This window comes from Enhydra lutris, unplaced genomic scaffold (assembly GCF_002288905.1).
Source record: "Enhydra lutris kenyoni isolate GAN:26980312 unplaced genomic scaffold, ASM228890v2 scaffoldscaffold4, whole genome shotgun sequence".
NCBI lineage: Eukaryota > Metazoa > Chordata > Mammalia > Carnivora > Mustelidae > Enhydra > Enhydra lutris.
The window spans coordinates 700,016-721,855 of NW_019154088.1; the positions used below are offsets into that span (position 1 = coordinate 700,016).

Consider the following 21,840-nt stretch of genomic DNA (forward strand, 5'->3'; position numbering starts at 1 on the left):
ATTGAAAGGCTCCAGGTATGCATGCATTTCATTCTTTCCACCAGCTAAGATTAAACAAGTGAAGAGACATCAAAGACAAATAACATACATATAATAACAGAATGTAATTACTTAGAAAAGTATGCATGTTTACAATATTTTATTTAGCCTTTTTCATTGATGAGCTGAACTTGAACTGCTAAGGAACTGTGGGAAAAAAGTATCTTCCTCTACTTAAGTATGAGCCAGAATATGAATTACTGAAGCCATTCTTTATTGCTTTTATAAATAATTAAGGTCAGAAGTGACAAATTCTGCTTTTCTTTATTTTTTTCTCCATTTTTAATTTAAATTCAATTTAGTAAACATAAAGTGTATTATTAGTTTCAAGAATAGATATTAGTGATTCATCAGTTGCGTATAATATCCAGTGCTCATTATATCACATGCCCTCCTTAATGCCTGTCACACAGTTACACCATCTCCCCACCCACCACCCCTCCAGCAGCCCTCAGTTTGTTTTCCAGAGTTAAGAGTCTCTTATGGTTTACCTCTCTCTCTGTTTTTAATTTTATTTTTCCTTCCCTTCCCCTGTGTTCATCTGTTTTGTTTCTTAAATTCTACATAAGAGTGAAATCATAGGGTATTTGTCTTTCTCTGACTGACATACTTTGCTTAGCATAATACCCTCTAAAACATCTCAGTTTTGGTTAGTTCTTAATCCTAGGACTCTCTTTAGGGCATCTTTCATGTCTTTGTTTCGGAGACTATAGATAAGGGGATTTAAGAGTGGAGTCACTGCTGAGTATACCAAAGTGATGATCTTCTGCATTCCTGTTGGGTTCCCTGATGTTGGGCTCACATACATAACCATAAGTGTTCCGTAGAATAGAGACACCACCATTAGGTGGGACCCACATGTGGAGAAAGCTTTAGTTCGACCAGCACCAGAAGGAACACGAAGCACAGCTCTGAGTACCAGAGTATAAGATCCCAGGATGGAAAGGAAGGGCCCAAAGATAATCAGTGAGTTGAAGGTGTAACAGATGAGCTCAGTGGAAGGAGCAGGGATGCAGGCCAGTGCGAACAGTGGGCCTGGGTCACATACAAAGTGGTCAATGATGTTGGGTCCACAGAAGGGAAGCTGGGAGATGAGGACAATGGGGACTGGATAGCAGAGAAATCCACTCACCCAGCAAACACAGACCAGGATCACACAGAGCTTCCCAGTCATGATGGAGGGGTAATGTAGTGGGCGACAGATGGCAAGGTATCGATCATAGGCCATGACTGATAAGAAGAAACATTCTGTGGTACCCAGTGAAAAAAAGAAATAGAATTGGAGGAAGCATCCAGTGAATGAGATGGTCTTGGTCTCAGAGAGGATGTTGACCAGCATGTTTGGGATAGTGGAGGAAATGTACCAGATCTCTAGGAAGGCAAAGTTTCCCAAGAAGATGTACATGGGTGTGTGAAGATGCTTGTCCCATTTCACTATGCAGACAATAATCCCGTTCCCCAGTAGGGTGAGGAGATAGACCACCAGGATGAATGAGAAGAAAAAGTTCTGCATCTCCCTTTGACCAGGGAAACCCAGAAGGACAAATTCAGTCACAAAATGCATTGTTGTGTTCTGGGATTCCAAAACTGTTAGAGAAACAGAAGTAACTAAGGAGTGAATAATAATAAACATTTTTAGGTTTTGCTAACAATACACTTGTTAATGTACAAAGTGTTTTTATTTTACATTATTTCATTTGGTTTTCCAAATGACTCTTTGAGCTGTAGGGGGGTGTGCTTCATCCTTCTCTTTAACATATAAAAAAACTGAGGTTCAGGGACACCTGGGTGGCTCGGTGATTTGGGCCAATGCCTTTGGCTTAGGTTCTGATATTGGGGTCCTGGGATCGAGGCCCACATTGGGCTTTCTACTGGGTGGGGAGCCTGCTTCCGCCTCTCTCTGCCTGCCTCTCTGCCTACTTGTGATCTCTCTCTCTGTCAAATAAATAAAATCTTAAAAAAAAAGAAAAAAAAAGAAAACTGAGGCTCAGAGAAATTTAAGGGGTTTACTTAAATGTGCAAAGGCAGTAGCTCCTAGATACACTGGCCCATTTGGAGATTGGTTTAGAGCAAACCTCACTTCGTTTCAAATATTCCTGTAAGCCTGAGTTAGTAACATATCATCTTACATGTTAAAATCATTGCCTCTTGGATATCCTACATGTAAGTATACACTTTGGATATATTCTACTTTGAAACAAAATTGAATAGAAATCTGAAGCAATAAATTGTTTTCTTACTCAGAATTTCACATACTAAAGTCCAATAAAAAGCAGATAAGTGGAACTATGTGGTGGGAGTCTTGAGCTCCCTTGCTTTTCTGTTCTGAGGGAGGTGCTCTAGAAACCTCAGGATTCTATAAAATGGTGTGAAAATTATTTATGTAGCCCTCTCTAAGTTACATTCTTTTAGGTGGCATCTGGATTTGTAGAACAATTTAGCTCATTCCCTCCTGAGGAACTCTGGTTCTTTCAAAGCACTTAATGTTGAGCAAAATCTGTCTCCTTTATTACTTCTATGAATTGATCCTAGTACTCGCCTTTGCTGAAGCTATACAAAATAAGTCTCATTCCTCTTCTATTATGGTGATGATGAGGGGTCTTAAATAACAGATGGAAGCTATTATGTCCCATATACATTACTTTTTTTTTTTTTTTTTTGATACCACCATTTTCCCTGGCTTGTTTCCCCCTAAGCTGCACTATTCTACATCATGGTTAGAGTTTTGAGGTAACTGGTAGCTGGATATGCCAATTTTGTCTAGTATACAAAACAATGTACTTTCTTCTCTCTCTCTCTCTCTCACTCTTTTTTTTTTTTTTTTTTTGGGCTGGGAATTAAGCCTTAAACACCATAACTTTCCATTCATCATCTTGCTTTTACCTCAATTAAATAATGAATTAGAAAGGTCATCTTAGGATATGCCGAGACCAGAAAGATTGTCCTCATACTGGCTGAGTTAGGAATTGAGACATGAGTATAAATTTGGATGTTGCTAACAACCTCTCTAGAATTATTGATCCAGGCTTATTTCTTTATCTATCTATCTATCTATCTATCTATCATCTATCTATATCATCTATCTATCTAATCTAGCAAGGGATGGGGGGCAAAAGGAGAGAGAGAATTCCTGAGATCATGAACTGAACCAAAATCAACAGTCATAGGGAAGCTCTATTTTTAATTTCTTGAGGAATTTCCACATTTCTTGTGGAATCTCCACAAAAATAGAGCTTCCCTATGACCCTGCAATTGCACTCCTGGGTATTTACCCCAAAGATACAGATGTAGTGAAAAGAAGGGCCATCTGTACCCCAATGTTTATAGCAGCAATGGCCATGGTTGCCAAACTGTGGAAAGAAACAAGATGCCCTTCAACGGACAAATGGATAAGGAAGATGTGGTCCATATACACTATGGAGTATAATGCCTCCATCAGAAAGGATGAATACCCAACTTTTGTAGCAACATGGATGGACTGGAAGAGATTATGCTGAGTGAAATAAGTCAAGCAGAGAAAGTCAATTATCATATGGTTTCACTTATTTGTGGAGCATAACAAATAGCATGGAGGACAAGGGGAGTTAGGAGAAGGGAGTTGAGGGAAATTGGAAGGGGAGGTGAACCATGAGAGACTATGGACTCTGAAAAACAATCTGAGGGTTTTGAAGGGGTGGGGGATGGGAGGTTGGGGGAACCAGGTGGTGGGTATTGGAGAGGGCACGGATTGCATGGGGCCCTGGGTGTGGTACAAAAACAATGAATACTGTTATGCTGAAAATAAATTAAAAAAATTAAAAAAAAATCAAGAGTCAACCACCTAATTGACTGAGCCACTCAGGTGCCCCATATCCACTCTTATTTCTTTGTCTTAAAGTTTCCTCGTTAAAATTCAAGATAATTGGCTGGGTGAAACCACCATTTTATTTTAAATATTTTAAATTTAGTGATATCTTGACTACATATGTAAGATAATTTGCCATATTATTTATTAATGTTACTGCTAAGATACTCACAAAATTGCATCCTTATGCCATTTAAATAATCTTCAGAGCACATGAGGTCTACTTCTCAGTATTTGATCAAACCTGGAGCAAACTGAGAAGGTAAATGTTTTATTGCCAAGGCAACTTTGTATATCTGTATTGATTAATGATATTTTTTAAATGATGGAAAAAGACTGTAATAAACATGACTTTCATGAAAATCTAAATTTTGTCCAGGTAAGTTAGTTCAATAGACTATAACTATGACCGTATGTATCAAAATTTCTAGGAGAGTTATAATTTCAAATATACCCCCCATAACTATACTTGTATTTGTCAGACCATGTGTTGTCACTTTTGGTCAGAAAATATAGTTATTTGGCTTATAATAAAAAAAAGTTGAATGTTGAATTTAAATTATAGCACATTATTCACTTACTTATTCACTGGCATTAAACACATGTTTATTCACTGTTATATTCCCAGCAGTGTGCTAAGGCCTGGGGCACAATGGTAAGCATGAAAAATAAAATTCCTCCCCCTTTGAAACTTATGACTTATAAAAGCAGTCAAGACTGCCACTTACATCTGTAGTATCTTGAACAGTGTTTCATGGCACATACCCAATTACATGCTATGGGCCTGAAAAAGATATTTATTACAGTTCATAATAATTTAGATAAATCAGTGTAATGAGAGGAGTCACATGATTGCCAACTTTGACATAAATGAAATATTTTTGGCTTTTCAAGACAGTAGACAGAAACATGAGACATGAATTGATTTACTTTACTCACAAGCCAGGAAGTTTTTGTCACCAAGAAAAGAAATATAAATCCAGTTCATGATTTTTGACTTGGAACCAGCCCTCATAAGTGTTACCTCCTTCCTGGTCCTTTGATTTCATGATGTCCAGGATCTTTTGACATTTGTGCTGCCATGAAATTTTAGTTACCTGTGGAATATAGGATCAGAAAAAGGGATAAACGGACTTCTCAGATTATTTGAAATTTTACTGCATCTATTTCTTCTTCCTCCTCATTAAAGCGCACCTATTAGTAGCTCAAAGGATGAACTTAAATCCCTTCTTTCTGCTCACCTCAAGTGATACAACAAATGAACAGTTGGAGAGGTGAGGAGAAACAAGGAGCATGCAGAGTCCATTCTATTTGAATGGATAAGGAAGCCAAATCCCCAGCCACTCATTTGAGAGATTTAAGCCTCTTGCCCAGAGAAGTGCAGGGATTCTTTTCCCTTTAAATATTTTATTTTTAAGGTTAATTTGTAAATTTGGTAATTTGATAAATTTGGTAAATGAAAAAGGACAAGAGAGTCTGCTTATGACTCTCTTGGTTTCCATTTCCCACTTGTTACTTATTAAGTATTCTGAAAAATAAGAACATCCTGCTTTAGTTGCCCTTGACGAAGGATATTTGTCAACCAAAACTTTGCTGACCAATATTAGAAACAAAGTGGTACAAGACTCAGGCTCCATTCTAACTGAAGGTTTAGTGGCACCCCAAAACATCTAAGGGATTTGAACCCTATGTTCCCTAAGTGAGTTGTATAGTGGGAACTTTGTGATACTAGAGTGAGTCCTTAATGTGAATATATTACCCCAAACAGAAGTGTGTTAGGAAAAGAGAACTGCAGGACCTAACATGTTCTTAGTAAAGAACAAAGGAACAGAGAGAGGATGGATTTACAAGAGAACCAGCATGCTCTTAGAGTCTGACAGCAGTGGGTATATAGGAGTAGTGACGCACTGATGTGGGCAGACTTTCCTTACATACCTGATGGTGTTTCTGGCTCCAAGAGGAAGATGTGAGGGAAACTTCAGCCATAAGAGTACCTCATTTAATAACCTAAAGGCTCATTCATGAGTGGAGAGCAGTATTTGTGGCCCCATAGACTTCCTTCCTTTAGTATTCTGAACTAAATAAAATGTATCTTTCATGCCAGTCATTATTAAAAATTTACATTTCCTTCCGGAATCGGATTCATCATTCAGCATGTTCACTGGAAAGCATGTGTTCATGTATCTCTGGGCATGCATCTAATTCTGTCTATATTTGTGCATATTTCCCCTAGTGGTTTGATTAGTAAGACACAGAGGTCAGAATAAACACCCAAGAGAGGCAGAGAGAATTGTCCTCTTGGTGGAATTATCCTTCCTCTAAGGACCCCATCTACCTGAGGGATGAAGGAGGAGAGGAGTGAATGGGACAGGTTAATGAGAGAGAGAGAGAGAGAGAGAGAGAGAGAGAGTGTGTGTGTGTGTGTGTATGAGATGGGGGAGGAGGGGGACAGTGGGTTTGGGGCTGGGAGGGTGAGCTCTCTTTCCAAGATAAATCTGTTTTATCTTGGTGCTAAACCTATAAGCACTTAAATTCTAAAAATTGTCTGTTTATATGTAATTTATTTAATTTTTGATATATTCAACAAAAGGTAAAGAATTTCCATTGTCAATTTTAAGTGTAGCTTGAACACATTTGTTTGAAAAACTTTGTCTTCTATAAAAATAGATTTGTAATGTTGTTAACTTACCTGATGCAATATTAGTAAAAATGAAGGTTTAGCACTATAAATGGCTCAGAGGCAGGAAGTAAGAATTCTTATATTGGTATCAGGAGAAGGAGAAAAACAAGATGAGGCAGAGAATCTGAGGGAACAAGAACTCCAGGAGAGAACACTACTGGGTTTAGGAGTGAGGGTGTATAAGGACAGAGCAGGTTCTCAAGAATGTAGTCCCTGTACCAACAGAGACTTGAAAAGTTGTTAAAATGCAACTTCTCGGGCTCCTCTCTGTCTTAGAAACTTGGTGTGGGCCAAGCAATCTGTTTTAACAAATTTGCCATGTGTTTCTGTTGCATGCTGATGTTTGAGAACCACTGTGTAGGGGATCAAGTCTGGGTTAAGGAGTAGGTGTATGAAATAGCATCTAAGTTTGGGAGGGATTTCAGTAGGATCAGGAATTAATTGATATGGTTTGGAGAGAGGGTTAGGAATATTTGTAGAGATAACTGGCACTAGAAGCTGAATTACAGGTGATTGTATCTCACAAGCAGGACTGCATTTAAGCATCAGGCTTTTGAAAGAGGCCTGGGAGAGGCAGGGAAGTGGTGAAGAAGGTTACTCAGGCATCATATGAAATGGGGTGACCTGGGATAAAAGCAGGGTACTTTTTATGGGTGGGAGCAGAGTTGAGCCTAAAGACAAGGTGGTAAAAGAAAACTAAGACACAGAAAATCTTGGTCCTAGCCTGAGTGTTTTCACTTATAGCTGTGAGAGTTTGGTGGGCTCATTTCAAATTTTAAATATTAGACACATAATTTTTCCTTGTGTACTCCATAGGGCTGATATGAAAATGAGATGAGATACTAGATATGAGACTATTTTGTAAATGTCTCTATATTCATAATATGATTGATATGGTTCAAGAACCTCAGGAGTGTATTTGTAATTTTCCATTTGTTTTTAGAATTATTTTTTAAATTTTTAATTTTTTACTCTAATTCTAGCTAGTTAACATACAGTATAATACTAGTTTCAGGTGTACAACATGATTCAATAACTTTATATGTGAAACTATGCTCACAAGTATCGCTGCCATCTGTCGCCATACAATGCTATTACAATACCATTGACTAGGGGCGCCTGGGTGGCTCAGTGGGTTAAGCTGCTGCCTTCAGCTCAGGTCATGATCTCAGGGTCCTGGGATCGAGCCCCACATCGGGCTCTCTGCTCAGCAGGGAGCCTGCTTCCTCCTCTCTCTCTGCCTGCCTCTCTGCCTGCTTGTGATCTCTCTCTGTCAAATAAATAAATAAAATCTTTAAAAAAAAAAAACAATACCATTGACTACATTCCCTATGCTGTAACTTTTATTCCCGTGACTTATTCATTCCATACTTAGAAGACTGTATCATCCACCCATTTGCCCCATCCCTCCCCTTTAGTAACCACCAGTTACCGCATTTATAGGTCTGATTCTGCTTTTTATTTTTTATGCATTTGTTTTGTTTTTCTAGATTCTGCAAAGAAGATCATGTTATTTGTCTTTCTCTGTCAAGTTAAAACTCTATTACATATAACATAAATTCCTTGTTTTAGCTTTGTTTTCTTTTAAAAAAATTTTATTTGAATTGTAGTTAGTTAACTGATAGTGTAATATTGGTTTCATGAATAATTTAGTGATTCATAAATCAAAATTTAATTTAGTGATTCATCACTTACATATAACACCCAGTGCTTATCACAACTGCCCTCCTTAATGCCCATCCTCCATTTAGAACTTCAGCCTGCCCACCTCCCTCCATCAACCCTCAGTTTGTTGTCTGTCCTTATGAGTGTTTTATGGTTTGCTTCTCTCTCTTTTCTCCTTCCCTGATGTTTATCTGTATTTTTTTCATTCTTAAATTCCACATGTGGATGAAATCATATGGTAATTGTCTTTCTCTGACTTATTTTAACATAATACATGCTAGTTCCATCCACATGTTAAAAATTAACATATAATGTATTATTTGCCCCAGGGGTACAAGTCTGTGAATCATCAGACTTACACATTTCATAGAACTCACCATAGCACATATGCTCCCCAATGGCCATAACCCAGCCACCCTAACCCTACCTGCTAACCCCCCAGCAACCCTAAGTTTGTTTCATGAGATTAAGAGCCTCTTATGGTTTGTCACCCTCCCAATACCATCTTGTTTCATTTTTTCCCTCCCTACTCCCAGCGAACCCCCGCCCTTTCTCTGAAATTCCTCATATCAGAGAGATCATATGATAATTGTCTTTCTCTGACTTATTTCGTTAAGCATGATACCCTCTAGTTCCATCCACATCATTGAAAATGGCAAGATTTTGTTACATTTGATGGCTGCATAGTATTCCATTGCATATATATACCACATCTTCTTTATCCATTCATCTGTTGGTGGACATCTAGGTTCTTTTCATAGTTTGGCTATTGTGGACATTGCTGCTATAAACATTCGGGAGCACGTGCCCCTTTGGATCACTACATTTGTACCTTTAGTGTAAATACTCAGTAGTGCGATTGCTGGGTCATAGGGTAGCTCTATTTTCCACTTTTTGAGGAACTCCATGCTGTTTTCCAGAGTGGCTGCACCAGCTTGCATTCCCACCAACAGTGTGGAAGAGTTCCCCTTTCTCCGCATCCTCTCCAGCATCTGTCATTTCCTGACTTGTTAATTTTAGCCATTCTGACTGGTGTGAGGTGGTATCTCATTGTGGTTTTGATTTGTATTTTCCTGATGCCAAGTGATATTGAGCACTTTTTCATGTGTCTGTTGACCATTTGGGTGTGTTCTTTGCAGAAATGTTTGTTCATGTTCATGTCTTCTGCCCATTTCTTGATTGGATTATTCTCTGGATGTTGAGTCTGTTAATTTTTTTTTTTTTCCTTTTTAAAGACTTTATTTTTTTGACAGAAAGAGACACAGTGAGAGAGAGAACAGAAGCAGGGGGAATGGGAGAGAGAGAAGCAGGCTTCCCACTGAGCAGGAAGCCTGATGCAGGGCTAGATCCCAGGATGGTGGGATCATGACCCAAGCCGAAGGTAGATGCTTAACGACTGAAAGACCCAGTTGCCCCTGATAAGTTCTTTATAAATGTTTGATACTAGCCCTTTATCTGATATGTCACTTGTGAATATCTTCTCCCAGTGTTCCAGTTGTCTTTTGGTTTTGTTGACTGTTTCCTTTGCTGTGCAAAAGCTTTTTATCTTTTTTTTTTTTAAAGATTTTATTTATTTATTTGACAGAGAGAAATCACAAGTAGGCAGAGAGGCAGGCAGAGAGAGAGGAGGAAGCAGGCTCCCTGCTGAGCAGAAAGCCCGATGTGGGGCTTGAACCCAGGACCTGGGATCATGACCTGAGCTGAAGGCAGCGGCTTAACCCACTGAGCCACCCAGGCGCCCCTTTTTATCTTTTTTTAAAAAAAATTTCTTTTCAGCGTAACAGTATTCATTGTTTTTGCACCACACCCAGGGCCCCGTGCAATCCGTGCCCTCTCTAATACCCACCACCTGGTTCCCCCAACCTCCCACCCCTTGCCTCTTCAAAACCCTCAGATTGTTTTTCAGAGTCCAAAGTCTCTCATGGTTCAAAAGCTTTTTATCTTGATGAAATCCCAATAGTTCATTTTTGCCCTAGCTTCCCTTGCCTTTGGTGATGTTTCTAGGAAGAAGTTGCTGTGGCTGAGGTTGAAGAGGTTGCTGCCTGTGTTCTCCTCCAGGATTTTGCCGGATTCCTGTTTCACATTGAGGTCTTTCATCCATTTTGAGTCTATTATTGTGTGTGGTGTAAGGAAATGGTCCAGGTTCATTCTTCTGCATGTGGCTGTCCAATTTTCCCAACACCATTTGTTGAAGAGACTTTTTTTCCATTGGACATTCTTTCCTGCTCTGTTGAAGGTTAGTTGACTATGCAGTTGAGGGTCCATTTCTGGGCTCCCTATTCTATTCCATTGACCTATGTGTCTGTTATTGTGCCAGTACCATACTGTCTTGATGATTATAGCATTTTAATAGACCTTGAAGTCTGGAATTGTGATGCCACCAATTTTGGCTTTTTTTTCTCAACATTCCTCTGGCTATTGGGGATCTTTTCTGGTTCCATATAAATTTTAGGATTATTTGTCCCATTTCTTTGGAAAAAAATTATGGTATTTTGATAGGGATTGCATTAAATGTGTAGATTGCTTTACGTAGCATAGACATTTTCACAGTATTTTTTCATCCAATCCATGAGCATGGAACGTTTTTCCCATTTCTTTGTGTCTTCCTCAATTTCTTTCGTGAGTATTCTGTAGTTTTCTGACCAGATTCTTTGCATCTTTGGTTAGGTTTATTCTAGGTGTCTTATGGTTTTGGGTGCAATTGTAAATGGGATTGACTCCTTAATTTTTCTTTCTTCTGTCTTGCTGTTGGTGTATAGGAATGCAACTGATTTCTGTGCATTGATTTTATATCCTGATACTTTCCTGAATTCCTGTATGAGTTCTAGAAGTTTTGGGGTGGAGTCATTTGGGTTTTCCACTTAAAGTATCATATCATCTGCAAAGAGTGAGAGTTAGATTTCTTTGATGATTTGGATGCCTTTAATTTCTTTTTGTTGTCTGGTTACTGAGGCTAGGACTTCTAGTACTATGTTGAATAGCAGTGGTGATAATGGACATCCCTGCTGTGTTCCTGACCTTAGCAGAAAAGCTCTCAGTTTTTCTCCAATGAGAATGATATTCCCTGTAGGTTTTTCATAGATGGCTTTGATGATATTGAGATATGTTCCCTCTATCCCTACACTTTGAAGAGTTTTGATCACGAAAGGATCAAAACTGTACTTTGTCAAGTGCTTTTTCAGCATCTATTGAGAGTATCATGTGGTTCTTGTTCTTTCTTTTTTTTTAATGCATTGTATCACATCAAATGATTTGCAGATGTTGAACCAACCTTGCAACCCAGGAATAAATCCCACTTGGTCATGGTGAATAATCTTTTTTTTTTTTTTTTTTAAAATTTTGTTTTTTTTTTTTTTTTGTGAGAGAGAGAGAGAGAGCAAGCACAGGCAGACAGAGTGGCAGGCAGAGGCAGAGGGAGAAGCAGGCTCCCTGCTGAGCAAGGAGCCCGATGCGGGACTCGATCCCAGGACGCTGGGATCATGATCCGAGCCGAAGGCAGCTGCTCAACCAACTGAGCCACCCAGGCGTCCCATGGTGAATAATCTTTTTAATGAACTGTTGACGCCTATTGGCTAGTATGTTGGTGAGAATTTTTGCATCTGTGTTCATCAAGGATATTGTCTGTAATTCTCTTTTTTGATGGGGTCTTTGTCTGGTTTTGGGATGAAGGTAATGCTGGCCTCATAAAATGAGTTTGGCAGTTTTCCTTCCATTTCTATTTCTTTGAACAGTTTCAAGAGAATAGGAATTAATTCTTCTTTAAATGTTTCGTAGAATTCCCCTGGGAAGCCGTCTGACCATGGACTCTTGTTTGTTGGGAGATTTTTGATGACTGCTTCAATCTCCTTACTAGTTATGGGTCTTTTCAGGTTTTCTGTTTCTTCCTGGTTCAGTTTTGGTAGTTTGTATGTCTCTAGGAATGCATACATTTCTTCCAGATTATCAAATTTGCTGGCATATAGTTGCTCATAATATATTCTTATAATTGTTTCTATTTCTTTGGTTTTGGTTGTGAGCACTCCTCTTTCATCCATGATTTTATTAATTTGGGCCCTTTCTCTTTTTGATAAGTCTGGCCAGAGGTTTATCAATCTTATTAATTCTTTCAAAGGACCAGCTCCCATTTTCATTGATGTGTTCTACTGTTCTTTGGTTTCTATTTCATTGATTTCTCTTCTCCTGCTGGGTTTAGGCCTTCTTTGCTCTTCTTTCTCTAGGTCCTTTAGGTGTAGGGTTAGGTTGTGTACTTGAGACCTTGCTTCTTGAGAATGTATTGCTTGTATTGCTATATACTTTCCTCTCAGGATTGCCTTTGCTGTGTCCCAAAGATTTCGAACTGTGGTATTTTCATTATCATTTGTTTCCATGAATATTTAAAATTCTTCTTTAATTTCCTGGTTGACCCATTCACTCTTTAGCAGGATGCTCTTTAGCCTCCATGTATTTGAGTTCTTTCCAACTTTCCTCTTTGATTGAGTTCTAGCTTCAGAGCACTGTGGTGTGAAAATATGCAGGGAATGATCCTAATCTTGGTACCCAATCTTGGTACCGGTTGAGACCTGATTTGTGACCCAGGGTGTGATCTGTTCTGGAGAATGTTCCATGTGCACTAGAGAAGAATGCATATTCTGTTGCTTTGGGATGGAATGTTCTGAATATATCTGTGATGTCCATCTGGTCCAGTGTGTCTTTTAAAACCTTTATTTCCTTGTTGATCTTTTGCTTGGATGATCTGTCCATTTCAGTGAGGGTGGGGGTGTTAAAGTCTGCTACTATTATTGTATTATTTTTGATGTGTTCCTTTGATTTTGTTTTTAATTGGTTTATATAATTGGCTGCTCCTATGTTAGGGGCAGAGATATTTAAAATTGTTAGATCTTCTTGTTGGACAGACTCTTTTACTATGATATAGTGCCCTTCCTTATCTCTTATTATAGTCTCTGGCTTAAAATCTAATTTATCTGATATAAGGATTGCCACCCCATCTTTCTTGATGTCCATTAGCATGGTAAATTCTTTTCCACCCCCTCACTTTAAATCTGGAGGTGTCTTTGGGTCTAAACTGAGTTTCTTGTAGACAGCATATTGATGGTTTTGTTTTTTTTTATCCATTCTGATATGCTGTGTCTTTTGATTGGGGCATTTAGGCCATTTACATTCTGGGTAACTATTGAAAGATATGAATTTAGTGCCATTGTATTGGTTGTAAAGTGACTGTTACTGTATATTGTCTCTGTTCCTTTCTGGTCTACTACTTTTAGGTTCTCTCTTTACTTAGAGGACCCTTTTCAGTATTTCCTGTAGAGCTGGTTTGGTGTTTACAAACTCTTTTAGTTTTTGTTTGTCCTGGAAGTTTTTTCTCTCTTTTTCAGTAATAGCCTAGCTGGATATAGTAATTTTGGCTGCATATTTTTCACACTTAGTGCTCTGAATATATCAGGCCAGCTCCTTCTGGTCTGCTAGGTCTCTGTGGATAAGTCTGCTGACAATCTAATATATCTACCATTTTATGTTACAGACTTCTTGTCCTGAGCTGCTTTCAGGATTTTCTCCTTGTCACTAAGACTGTGAGTTTTACTATTAGGTGACTGGGTGTGGACCTATTTTTATTGATTTTGAGGGGGTTCTTTGTGCCTTCTGGATTTTGATGCTTGTTCCCTTTGCCATATTAGGGAAATTCTCTACTGTAATTTGCTTCAATATACCTTTGCGCCCCCCCTTCTTCTTCTGGGATCCCAAATATTCTAATATTGTTTCATTTTATGGTATCACTTATCTCTCAAATTCTCCCCTTGTGGTCCAGAAGTTGTCTCTCTTTTGCTCAGCTTCTTTATTCTCAATCATTTGTTTTCTATATCACTAATTCTCTCTTCTGCCTCATTTTTCCTAGCAGTAAGAGACTCCATTCTTGATTGTACCTCATTAATAGCTTTTTTGATTTCAACTTGGTTAGATTTTAGTTCTTTTATTTCTCCAGAAAGGGATTCTCTAATATTTTCCATGCCTTTTTTGAGCCCAGCTAGTACCTTGATAATTATCATTCTGAACTTTAGTTCTGACATATTACCAATGTCCATACTGATTATGTCCCTAGCCATTGGTACTCCTTCTTGTTCTTTTCTTGTGGTGAGTTTTTCTGCCTTGTCATTTTATCCAGATAAGAATATATGAATGGGAGAATAAAATACTAAAAGGGTGGCAAAGATCCCAGAAAAATATATGCTAACCGAATCAAAGGGGACCCGAATTTGGGGAGCAAAGAAAGGGGGAAAAATAAAAATTAAAAAAATATATATTAGGCTGTTGAGTAGAAGAGAGCCATCGACTTGATTTTGTGTGTATTCTGGTCTCTTAAAGGAAACTATCTCCCATCATTTTAAAGAAAAAAAACATATATGTGTGTATATATATGTATGTAAAAATATGTATACATACATATATATACACACAACACACACACACAAACAAGGGTAAACACAATGAAGGGATGGAATATGATTGTAAAGATGTAAATTTTAAAAAGATTTTTAAAAAGGAATTGATAAGTTGGTTGGAAAAAGAAGCAAAAAAAAGGAGAGAATGTGATTAGGCTGGAGACTGGAACATAGCCATGTGCAAGATTTAGGGTATATTTTGATCTATTAAAAGAAATTTCATCCCAACGTTTTTAAAAAGAAACCTATATGTTTAAGGTTAAATATAATGAAGGGATAAAATATGACTATTAACAATGAAAATTTAAAAAGATTTTTTAAAAAGGTATTGCTAAGATAAAATAGTTAAAAAACATTAAAAGAGGAAAGAGGAAAAGTTAAAAAAATAGAATAAGAACAAAATAAAATAAAAAAAATTAACTTTGCAAGACTAAAGGGTCATGAGAGAAAAGCCATGAATTCTATGTATTGCTTTCCCGCAGTTCTTGTTGATAGGTGAATTTGGTCTTGGCTTGATGTTCTTGCTGATCTTCTGGGAGAGGGTCCTGTTGCAGTGGTGCTCAAATGTCTTTGCCTGAGGTGGAATTGCACCACCCTTTCCAGGGTACGGGCTAAGTAATCTGCTCTGGCTTGCTCTCAGGAACTTTAGTTCCCTGAATGCTTTCCGTAGAGCTTTGGGGGACAGGAATGATGATGGAGAAGCCAAGAGCTTGGGGCTCCACTTCTCAGTGTGCCCTCAGAGAATAGCAGTGAATCCCTTCCATCCTGGTCTCCAGCCACACTCCATGCTCACCCGGCCTGTAACCGAGTGTTTCTATCTCTGGTGCACAGTCCCATTTGGAATCTCCAAACCCAGCAGATTTCTGCTGCACATTCCTGAGCTGCTTCTTCTGGAGGAAGAAGGTGAGTCTCCTCGGATCTGCCACCTGTGGGGTCCCTGCTTGAAGACTTGTGGCCCGACTATGCCTTGGATCATGGTTTAAGGTAACCCCGAGCTGAGAGCTCACTCCTTGCCTCTGTCTCTGTAGCTGGCTTCCCTGCTTTGATACTTGGGGTCTCTGCCACACTCACACACCCCTGGTCTTCCTGGGACCCCATGGGTCCTGCGACCACACTGTCCCCATGAGGACTCCACCCCCTACTTAGCCTCTGGAGCAACATCCCTCAGTGCAGCAGACTTCTAAAAGTTCTGATTTTGTGCTCTGCAGCTCCACTGCTTGCCACTAGCCAGCCCCTTCCCCCACGGTCTACCTTCCTTTAGCTACTGATTCACTTCTCCGCATGTCCTACCTTGCAGAAAGTGGTCAATTTTGCATTCCTAGAATTGCTGCTCTTCTTCTCTTCTATCTACCATTGGGTTTGTAGCTGTTTGGAATGGTTTGGTAACTATCTAGCTGAACTCCTGGGACCTAATGATATTTCAGTATGCTACTCCTCCACCATCTTGCTTCCTCCCCCAGGACCATAATGTTTTGATTACTACAGCTTTATGCTCTATCTTGAAGTCAGGAATTATGATACCTCCAGCTTTGTTTTTCTTTCTTAGGATTGCTTTTACTATCTGGAGTCTTTTTGTGATTCCATAAAAACTTCAGGATTATTTTTTCTAGTTCTGTGAAAAATGCTGTTGGTATTTTGATAGAGATTGAATCTATAGATTGCTTTGGGTAGTATGGACATTTTAACTATCAGTTCTTCCAAAACGTGAGGATGGAATATCTCTCCATTTATTTTGTTTGTTTATTTTTCAAAAAATTTCAATTTTTATTTATTTGTCAGAAAGAGAGAGAGCACACAAGCAAGAGAGCAGCAGACAGAGGGAGAAACAGTCTCCCCACCGAGAAGGGAGCCTGATGTGGGACTTGATCCCAGGACCCTGGGATCATGACCTGAGCTGAAGGCAGATGCCTAACTAACTGAGCCACCTAGGTGCCCCTATATTTCCATTTATTTGTGTCATCTTCAATTTCTTTCATGAATGTTTTATAATTTTCAAAGTACAGGTCTTTCACCTCCTTAGTGATTTTTAATTCTAGGTATTTTGTTCCTTTTGGTGTCACTGTAAGTGGGATTGTTTTCTTAATATTTCTATTACTTCATTATTAGTATATAGAAACACAGTAGGTTCCTCAGTATTAGTTCTGTGTCCTGAAAATTTACTGAATTCATTTATTCTAATAATTTTTTGGTGGAGTCTTTAAGGTTTTCAGTGCATTGTATCATGTCATCTGCAAATAGTGACCGTTTATCTTCTTCCTTACCAGTATGGATGCCTTTTATTAGAAGCACTTTTGTTTTGTAACCTGAGGTGTGCTTATAAAAAGAAAATGCCCTATGATTAGCTATGCTTTAATCTTCTTTTACATGACACAAATCCATGTTTGCACACATGCTACTTCTCATGATCTTTAATAGTATTAGTCTTTCCCCCATTATTGCACTTGTACCATTTAACAAAAAGAAAACACTTGCAATTTTATTATGCATCTCTACTATGACACTGTGAGCCCTATGATGGAAAAAAATCTCTTTTTTTTTTATTTTTTTATTTTTTATTTTTTTAAAGATTTTATTTATTTATTTGACAGAGAGAGATCACAAGCAGGCAGAGAGGCAGGCAGAGAGAGAGGAGGAAGCAGGCTCCCCGCTGAGCAGACAGCCCGATGCGGGGCTCGATCCCAGGACCCCGAGATCATGACCTGAGCCGAAGGCAGCAGCTTAACCCACTGAGCCACCCAGGTGCCCCAAAAAAAATGTCTCTTATGTACTTTTGTATCACATTTATTTCCTGGTTCAATATCTGGTATTGTAAGTGCTCAACAACAAAAACAAGAGTATATAGTTGAATAATGGGAGGGGGGATGTCTAAATGTAAATATGATACAGTAGTTACAGTTTGTCACAGTATATTTGTAGAAGCTCTAAGAGGAAAAAAACATGTCTCAGATTTTCTATGAAGTGCCAAAAAGTCAGTGAAAATATGTGAAGATGTTCTTTGGACCTAACTTCTACTTTTTAATACATGAATAGGCTCCTATGGACTCCTAGAGTTATTGAGGGGGTATTGGGGGAATGATTTTCTAGATCTAATTATTAGAAAATTCCTCTAGAAAGTTATTTTTTGTTTAAAAACAACTATTATTTTTTATTTAAATTTTTTAAAAAATATATTATTTAAATGAATTAAATAAATTTTAACTAAATAATATATAATATTTAATAATAAAATTTAAGTAAATTTTCAAATTTATTTTTAAATAAATAACTCAGGCAATATACCAAAGAATTTAAAGAGTTCAAAAGAAGTTATGAAGGAAACACCTCCTTCACTCTCTTGTTCCTTAGACACCAAATTCTCCTCCCCTGAAGCAACCCCTGTTACCAGTTTTGGGATCTCTTTCAGGAGATAGTCTATACATTTACATGAAAGATAGTTACACTCAGCTACCTGCCTTGTGTTCTTCACTCAACAGTACATCTGGGATGTCAGCTATCCTTCAGAAATAATAATAAGTCCCAAGATAAAATATATCTTGGAGATATAGATATAATATTACATATGAAACTACTTCACATTCTATAAGACTGAATACAATATTCCATTGTATGACTGAATCATAGCTTATTTAACTAGTCTTCTTTTAATAGGAACTGACATTTTTCTCAACATTTTGCTATTATAGCAATACTGGAATGAATATTCTTATACTTTCATCATTTCCTATATGTGTGAGAATATCTGTACACCGAGCACCTTAGAAGTTGGATTGCTGGCTTATAGGGTGTATGTCTTCTAAATTTCGATCAAAGTTGCCCAATTGTCCTGTATAGAGCTTGTAAAATTTATTCTCCTACAAGAGTGAAGGAAGTCATTTCACTATCCTCAACCACACAGTGGTTATCAAAATGCTTGATCTTTGTTACTCCTGTGGGTTAAAAATGAGATAACATTATAGGCTTATTCTACTTGTATCTTTTTATGAAAGAATTAGTGCTCTTTCTATAGGTTTAAGAATATTTTCTGCATGTTGTCTATATCCTTTTGCTTATTTGCCTATTAGGATATTGTTCTGTCCTCCTACTGTTCATAGAGTTTTATGTATATTAAGGAAACAAATATTGTTTAACTGCCAGATGATTGAGACTTACTAAATTATTGATGGGAAAATAATCGAAATGTGCTAAAGATAGAAATACAGTATTAGTTTGTAGCAAAAAAGCAACTTGGGCTAGTGAAATGGGTGGTGGATAGAAAATTTTGTGTTTTACCATTAAACATCAGCATGCCACTCCTGATTCCCAACCTTTATTTTCTTCGTTTGCAGATCAGGTCTTTGAATTGCTAAAGACATTTCAATATTAAGATAACCTTTCATTTAAGACCTAGGAGGGAGTTCAAGGAGAACTAGCCCAAGTGACTAATATAACTCCTGGGTAAATATATTTACTGATCTACAATTGCTGAGTGCCTCCTATACAGGGAAAGAAAAAAAAAAAAGCCTGAATCGGTTCTCCGTGGTTCTGGCATTACCGCTCATTTATTTTTTTTTAATTTAATTTAATTTTTTTCAGTGTCCCAAAATTCATTGTTTATGCACCACATCCAGTGCTCCATGCAATTCATGCCATCCACAATACCTATCACCCGGCTCACCCCCTCCCCCCAGACCCTCAGTTTGTCTCTCAGAGTCCACAGTCTCTCATGGTTTGTCTCCCTCTCCAATTTTACCACTTATTTTTTTTTTTAAAGATTTTTTATTTATTTGACAGACAGATCACAAGTAGGCAGAGAGGTAGGCAGATAGAAATGGGGAAGCAGGCTCCCTGCTGAGCAGAGAACCCAACATGGGGCTCGATCCCAGGACCCTGAGATCATGACCTGAGCTGAAGGCAAAGGCTTAACCCTCTGAGCCACCCAGGCGCCCCTTTACCACTTATTTTAATGTAAGCAGGACTACCCCACCCTGACTTCTCCTTGGGAATCTGGAGCTGCTTGCAATAAGAAAAAAAGCAGGTCTGTATCCCAAACTTGTGTTTATGCCAGTCCCTATATCCACTTGTCTCTGATTTGTCTCTGCATTTTTGCATGGTTTTGCTATAGGGTCGTTTTAGGAAAGTGAAGGAAGTGAGACCATGTGGAATTTAGATGCCCCAGAAATAATAGAAAAGAATTTCTGGTTTTGTCCTGACTAAGCAGCTTGTATTAACTAACCTTTCCACCAGAAGTAACCATAGAATCTGGACAGAATACCTAACAGCATCATTTGAAGGCTCTGGAAAATGGTCTAACCTTTCCACCAGAAGTAACCATAGAATCTGGACAGAATACCTAACAGCATAATTTGAAGGCTCTGGAAAATGGTCAGCACAGGTGACTTCAGGGATTACAGTTCCAAGAAGGGAGGGACAAGGAAAGGAGTTCTACATTCACCTTGAGTGCTGTTTTCCTGAGGATGTTTGACAGTTCACTGGGTGTGGGCAATATGGGGATATGGAGGCATGTGGAAAAGAATGGGAGAAAGGAAGAATAAAGTCTCAGCAGAAAGCAGTAGTATCACTGATAGGAGAATATAAAGGCTTTGGTGTTTGTGGCCGCTAGAGAAGCTGGAGTTTGAGCAACAAATCCTGGAGAGAGGAGAACCACAGAGAAGTGAGGCTCAAAATATGATGCAAGATCCCTTTCAGACATTTGTTGATTTATAGTCCATTAATGTGCAAGATGAGATTTCAAGAAATCTAGCAGAAAGCAAAACTGGGAGTCTAAAGAGCTGAGCAGAGCTTTCAGGAACATGGCGTTCAAGGAGTGCAGAATTAGGAAACTAGGGTGCACTAAAGTGGAGGGACCCTGAAAACAGTCCAGCCTTGCAGATGAGATTCAGAGGACTATTCTTGGAGTATACATTTCAGGAATAAAGGCAAAACTAACCTTGGCTATTTTTATACTTAAATTATAGTCCTTAAATGAAATAAAAATGATCTGCCTCCACTTTCTCTACTGCTACAAGAAAACTTAACTTTTGTTGATTTACTACACCTGCTGTCTTCACAAGTTTTGAAATAAAATATTTAGCTTCAATTTAAAAAGTTGCATGGTAACAAACAGGACAAATGATCAAGAACCAGGGTAAGAAGTAAACAACAGACACATGCTTAAGGTTTTTGGTCAGTACTATGGTGAATAATTTTTGGAAAAAAGTAGTTTTTTAAATTATTTTTTAAATTTTCAACATCTCTAATCATCAAGAACAGTGTAAGTCAAAAACCACAATGAGATATCACCTCACATCTGTCAGAATGGCTAAAATAAAAAACACAAGAAACAAAAAGTGTTGGCAAGGTTGTGAAGGAAAAGGAACCCTCATGCACCGTTGGCAGGAATGCAAAGTGGTGCACCCACTGTGGAAAGAGTATGGAGGTTCCTCAAAAAATTAAAAATAGAAATACCATATGATCCAGTAATTCCACTACTGGATATTTAACCAGGGGAAACAAAAACACTAACTCAAAAAGATATGCACATCCCTGTGTTTATTGCAGCATTATTTACAACAACTAACACATGGAAGCAACACAGTGACCAGCCACAGACAAATGGATAAGGAAAATATGCACAATGGAATATTGCACAGCCACAGAAAAGGGTGAGAGCTTGCCCTCTGAGACAACATGGATGGACCTAGAGGGTATTTTACTAAGTGAAATATGTCAGAGAAAGACAAAATGCCATAGGATTCCACTTGTAAATGGTATTTAAAAAATGAATAAACAAAAAGAAGAACCAAACTTATAAAAATAGAGAACAAACTAATGGCTGCCAGTGGGGAGCAGTGTGGGTTGGGCAAAATGGGTGAAGAGGAAGGGGACATACAGGTTTCCAATTATGTATTAAGTCACATGCATAAAAAACCAGAGCATAAGAAATGCAATCAATGATGATGTAATAGCTATATAATGAGACAGACGGTAGCTATATAGTGATGAATGTAGCATAATATGTAAGCTTGTCAAATTGCTAAATTGTATACCTGAAAGTAGTGTAATATTGTGTGTCAATTATACTCAAATTAAAAAAGAAACTAACTTTTTAAACCTGAAAATAAGTTAAATACAATTTTTGTAAATAAGTTAAATGTAATATTGAGCTCTAATTTCTCAAGAGCCATTTTGATTAACACTTT

The 21,840-nt window shown here is 38.1% G+C and overlaps 1 protein-coding gene across 1 annotated transcript; it reads right to left on the minus strand.

Moving 5' to 3' along the window:
* Window positions 1–679: 679 nt before the first annotated feature.
* Window positions 680–1,672, minus strand: LOC111162489 (olfactory receptor 11H6). Its single transcript, XM_022526945.1, has one exon. The coding sequence runs from the start codon at window positions 1,670–1,672 to the stop codon at window positions 680–682; it is 993 nt and encodes a 330-aa protein (XP_022382653.1).
* Window positions 1,673–21,840: the final 20,168 nt, after the last annotated feature.